This window comes from Oryza glaberrima, chromosome 3 (assembly GCF_000147395.1).
Source record: "Oryza glaberrima chromosome 3, OglaRS2, whole genome shotgun sequence".
Taxonomy (NCBI): Eukaryota; Viridiplantae; Streptophyta; class Magnoliopsida; order Poales; family Poaceae; genus Oryza; species Oryza glaberrima.
The window spans coordinates 28,718,587-28,722,472 of NC_068328.1; the positions used below are offsets into that span (position 1 = coordinate 28,718,587).

The 3,886-nt window shown below is 41.5% G+C and overlaps 1 protein-coding gene across 1 annotated transcript; it reads left to right on the forward strand.

Annotated features, from left to right (window-relative positions):
• The first annotated feature begins 963 nt into the window (after positions 1-963).
• LOC127765815 (transcription factor MYB52-like) lies at positions 964-3,053 on the forward strand. Its single transcript, XM_052290776.1, has 3 exons — positions 964-1,501; positions 2,048-2,497; positions 2,643-3,053. Exons 1-3 carry the CDS (start codon positions 1,387-1,389, stop codon positions 2,813-2,815), a joined length of 738 nt encoding a protein of 245 aa, XP_052146736.1. The 5' UTR covers positions 964-1,386; the 3' UTR covers positions 2,816-3,053.
• Positions 3,054-3,886: the final 833 nt, after the last annotated feature.

A 3,886-nucleotide genomic window follows, 5' to 3' on the forward strand; every position in this document is an offset into this window, starting at 1 on the left:
GAAGAGTGATTGGGTTGGTTAAGTAGACGTTGTAGGTTTGACAACATCAGAGAGATGTTGAGACCTGAACAACAGAATTCCCCCCACCAAGCAAACCCTACTACAGCGCATGCATCCATACATGCTGCATCAATATATCCATCTTAATTATATTTTCCCTGGCCTAATCTATCCCAAATTAATCCTGAAAATTATTAGGTGCACCTAGTGAAGAATTTTCCCTTGCACACAAAGATCGACAGAGCTAGCAGCTGCAGCTTGTGAAGATCGATCGACAATAACAAATGATCTTTCTGAAAGGTACATACAGATCATATTTAGGTAACGGATGAAGCAGCTTAAATAATAAGCTAGCAACAGAAGTAGTAGTAGTGCACAGATCATCGGTTGAACTATATATTTGGTTGATACCAAACATTTTTACCAATTAGCTAGCTATACGTACTACTGTAATCTGTTTTTAGTTAACCCTTCCCTTAAATACTCTGATGACATATATATATTTTCTACGTACTATACTACTACTCATGTAGTTCCTCAATTGTCATGGGTAGTTGCATGCATGGCACCAACATGCATGCAGAAATCATGCATGCATGCTAGCTTAATTAGGTTCTGTAAGTATGCAGTTTGTTGAACAATTTGTGTAACCGGAGAGGAGATATAGGTAGTTAGTTAATTAGTTGATCTTGTGTGGACCTACACGGCGTGCGCAATAACTAACATTTTTCTATTATAGTTGCGCGAGAAGCTTAACTTACAAAACCACCAGTTAGCCCACACGTAGCATCAAACTAACCTGGTGTAACCATCTCCCATCTCACTGTCTTTAGCTTCTCCCTAACGATCAGCACAAGTGCACAACGATGGAGAGATGTAGCTAGCTAGCTTATAGCTTAAAAAAAAAAAAAAACTGCCCAACACAAGACACCACTTTCCCTTTGGCTAGCTAGATGCTGGCCTCCTGTCGTTCTATATATTCCCTTGGCCATCGTCTCTCTCTTGCCTTCTTCTTCTCACCCTATTGGTAGCTCCTGATTTAGTTTTTTGCTTCTCTTCCTCCTCCTCTCATCTGCATCTCCAGTGGCCCAGCCTCGCATCCGCGGCGCAATCGTTTATATATATGTCTTGATCGATCCTCGTTCTTGATCCGTTGTCTGAATTAACCCCCTGAAACTAGCTAGGAGATTCTTTTGTTGCTGCAGCTTATTTCCATGCTGCAACTTTAGGAAGCTATTACACATATATATATACTTGATTGAGAGATACAGCTAGTTGCAAGATTATAGCAAAGCTAGAGAAAGAGGGGGTTGAGAGGGAGATTGGATTTGCTTAATTTGTTACATATTCTGGTGATCAAGATCGATCGATCGATCGATCGGGAGGATGTGCACCAGGGGCCACTGGAGGCCGTCGGAGGACGAGAAGCTGAAGGAGCTCGTCGCGCGGTACGGGCCGCATAACTGGAACGCCATAGCCGAGAAGCTCCAAGGGCGATCAGGTGTGCCATCATGATATACACATAGTAGTACATATCTACATATGCTCAAGAAATGATCAATCGATCGATTGATATATATGTGTGTTATTTACTTGAGTTCTTGATCGATCTTTGGGTTGAGTCGGTTCATTGTACGGTTTGCTTCTTCGTGGTGCAATTCATCCGAGCAAGTTTATTTGACTTGAGGCTTTGGCATGTGTTTTAGTTCTTTTTATGATCAGATAGAATTTTAATTTGTTAGAGTGTCATGTCAAAGAGGTGCAATCTACACAGTTCATCAATACATGATGTCCACTGCTCTGATGTGTATATCACATCTATATCTCTTGTAGAGCAATATATTCCATCTCTCCTGTCGAGCTAGAGCTACTACTAGAGCTAGTTACTAATTGATTTACAACCTTTCCTGCTCTCTAATTCATCCGTGCTTTTTACCTTCTCAATTTCTAGCACAAGCCTCATGCTGCAATGGTGTGTCACCAAGCACAAAAAAAAACTACATAGCGTAAAGAGCTAACCTGAAAATGACAAATAATTTTTTTTCAGGCAAAAGCTGCAGGCTGAGGTGGTTCAACCAGCTCGACCCAAGAATCAACCGGAGCCCCTTCACCGAGGAGGAGGAGGAGCTCCTCCTCGCGTCGCACCGCGCCCACGGCAACCGGTGGGCGGTGATCGCGAGGCTCTTCCCGGGCCGCACGGACAACGCCGTCAAGAACCACTGGCATGTGATCATGGCGCGGCGGTGCAGGGAGCGGATGCGGCTGTCGAATCGCCGGGGCGGCGCCGCCGCCGCCGGTGCTGCGAAAGGCGACGAGAGCCCAGCTAGGATTAGCAACGGCGAGAAGACGGCGACGAGGCCTCCTGCCACGAATGGCAGCGGCATGGCCATGGCCTCCTTGCTCGACAAGTACCGAAGAGAATGCGGCGCCGCTGGCCTGTTTGCAATTGGCAGACACCATAACAGCAAGGAGGATTATTGTTCATCTACTAATGAAGGTGTGTTTACAGTTAAACATACAACAATCTCGTATGCCAATAGTACACATTTACCATTGATCCATTAGTTCAAGTCTATAATTAATAGTGTTATTCTTAATTATCAATTTTACTATATGCTAATGGAGAATTAATTGTTTTGCAGATACGAGTAAATCGGTGGAGTTTTACGACTTCCTCCAGGTGAATGCGAGCTCGAGCGACACCAAGTGCGGCTCGAGCATTGAGGAGCAAGAGGATAACCGGGATGATGATCAAGCTGAAGGGCAGGTGCAGCTCATAGATTTCATGGAGGTTGGGACTACTTCTCGTCAATGAATTTATCCACATACATATGTGTATTTAACTAGGGGATCAAATGATCCAAAGCATGCAGCTTGTAATGCATGCTTTGCAGTTTGCATGCTGTGAAAGGAGAGGGATGCTGATAGAAATCTAACACCAAAAATTAAAGTATATACTTATAGAGGAAGAGAAATGCGATGACGTACGTATATATATGACATGTAATTTATTGATGTAATTAAACACACATATATATCTGTTCGATCGTCCATCCTCGGATCGTACATGTGAAATTCCTCATGGTAAATGAGGAATTAATTATTCTCTCATCTATTTGTAAATTTCAATTAATAATATAATATTTAATTTCTGTTTTGTTACTCAATTGCATTTTTTTTATGCCGGACGGATCGATACTTGATTGGGATATAACTTATTGCAATACACCACTTCCCTACATATACTCCAAATAGTTCCTATTGGTCTAATAGTATTAATTAATATTACTACCTATATATCCAAAAGAGTGTATCTTTTAGTACTATTTAGCTAAAAGAGTGTCTAAAAATATTACTACCTAATTATCCGTTGCCTAGTACAATATGAAAATGCAGCAGCAATTTTGACATTATCAGTAATTTGATGTATAATTAACTATGTGAATACGTCCCAATTGGACATGTGATGTTGATGCCATATGTGATGGAAGCAGTCCACCATATTTATCGTCTACCATTTTGTTTGTGAATATTATATTCTGTTTATGAACATATAGTTTAACTAATTTCACATCGATCCATCATTGATTGACCCCCTGGCTATCCTAGCTTTTCTTTGTTTTGGACTTCATCTATACAGTATAACGTACGCATGTTAATTTGATTCGGAATGGAATATGGAAGATGCATGCATGGAAACTAATATGCATACTATACTGGTGACGATGGATAGTTGTTAATTTGTCACCTTTCAAGTGCACAAACTTATCCGATCCATTCACGCTTCTTTGTCGAAAAATCGCTTTTAGAGACTTCACCCGGCCTAGAGCAGTGTAACGGTGAAGCCTCCTGTTACTATATGCCATGACATGACATTTAACAAACC

Bases quoted from the DNA above. Each gene is read 5' to 3' on its own strand.
- LOC127765815 (XM_052290776.1), top strand. From the start codon at position 1,387: ATGTGCACCAGGGGCCACTGGAGGCCGTCGGAGGACGAGAAGCTGAAG. The intron at 1,502-2,047 runs GTGTGCCATCAT...ATTTTTTTTCAG, and splicing joins GAAGCTCCAAGGGCGATCAG to GCAAAAGCTGCAGGCTGAGG. The intron at 2,498-2,642 runs GTGTGTTTACAG...ATTGTTTTGCAG, and splicing joins TTGTTCATCTACTAATGAAG to ATACGAGTAAATCGGTGGAG.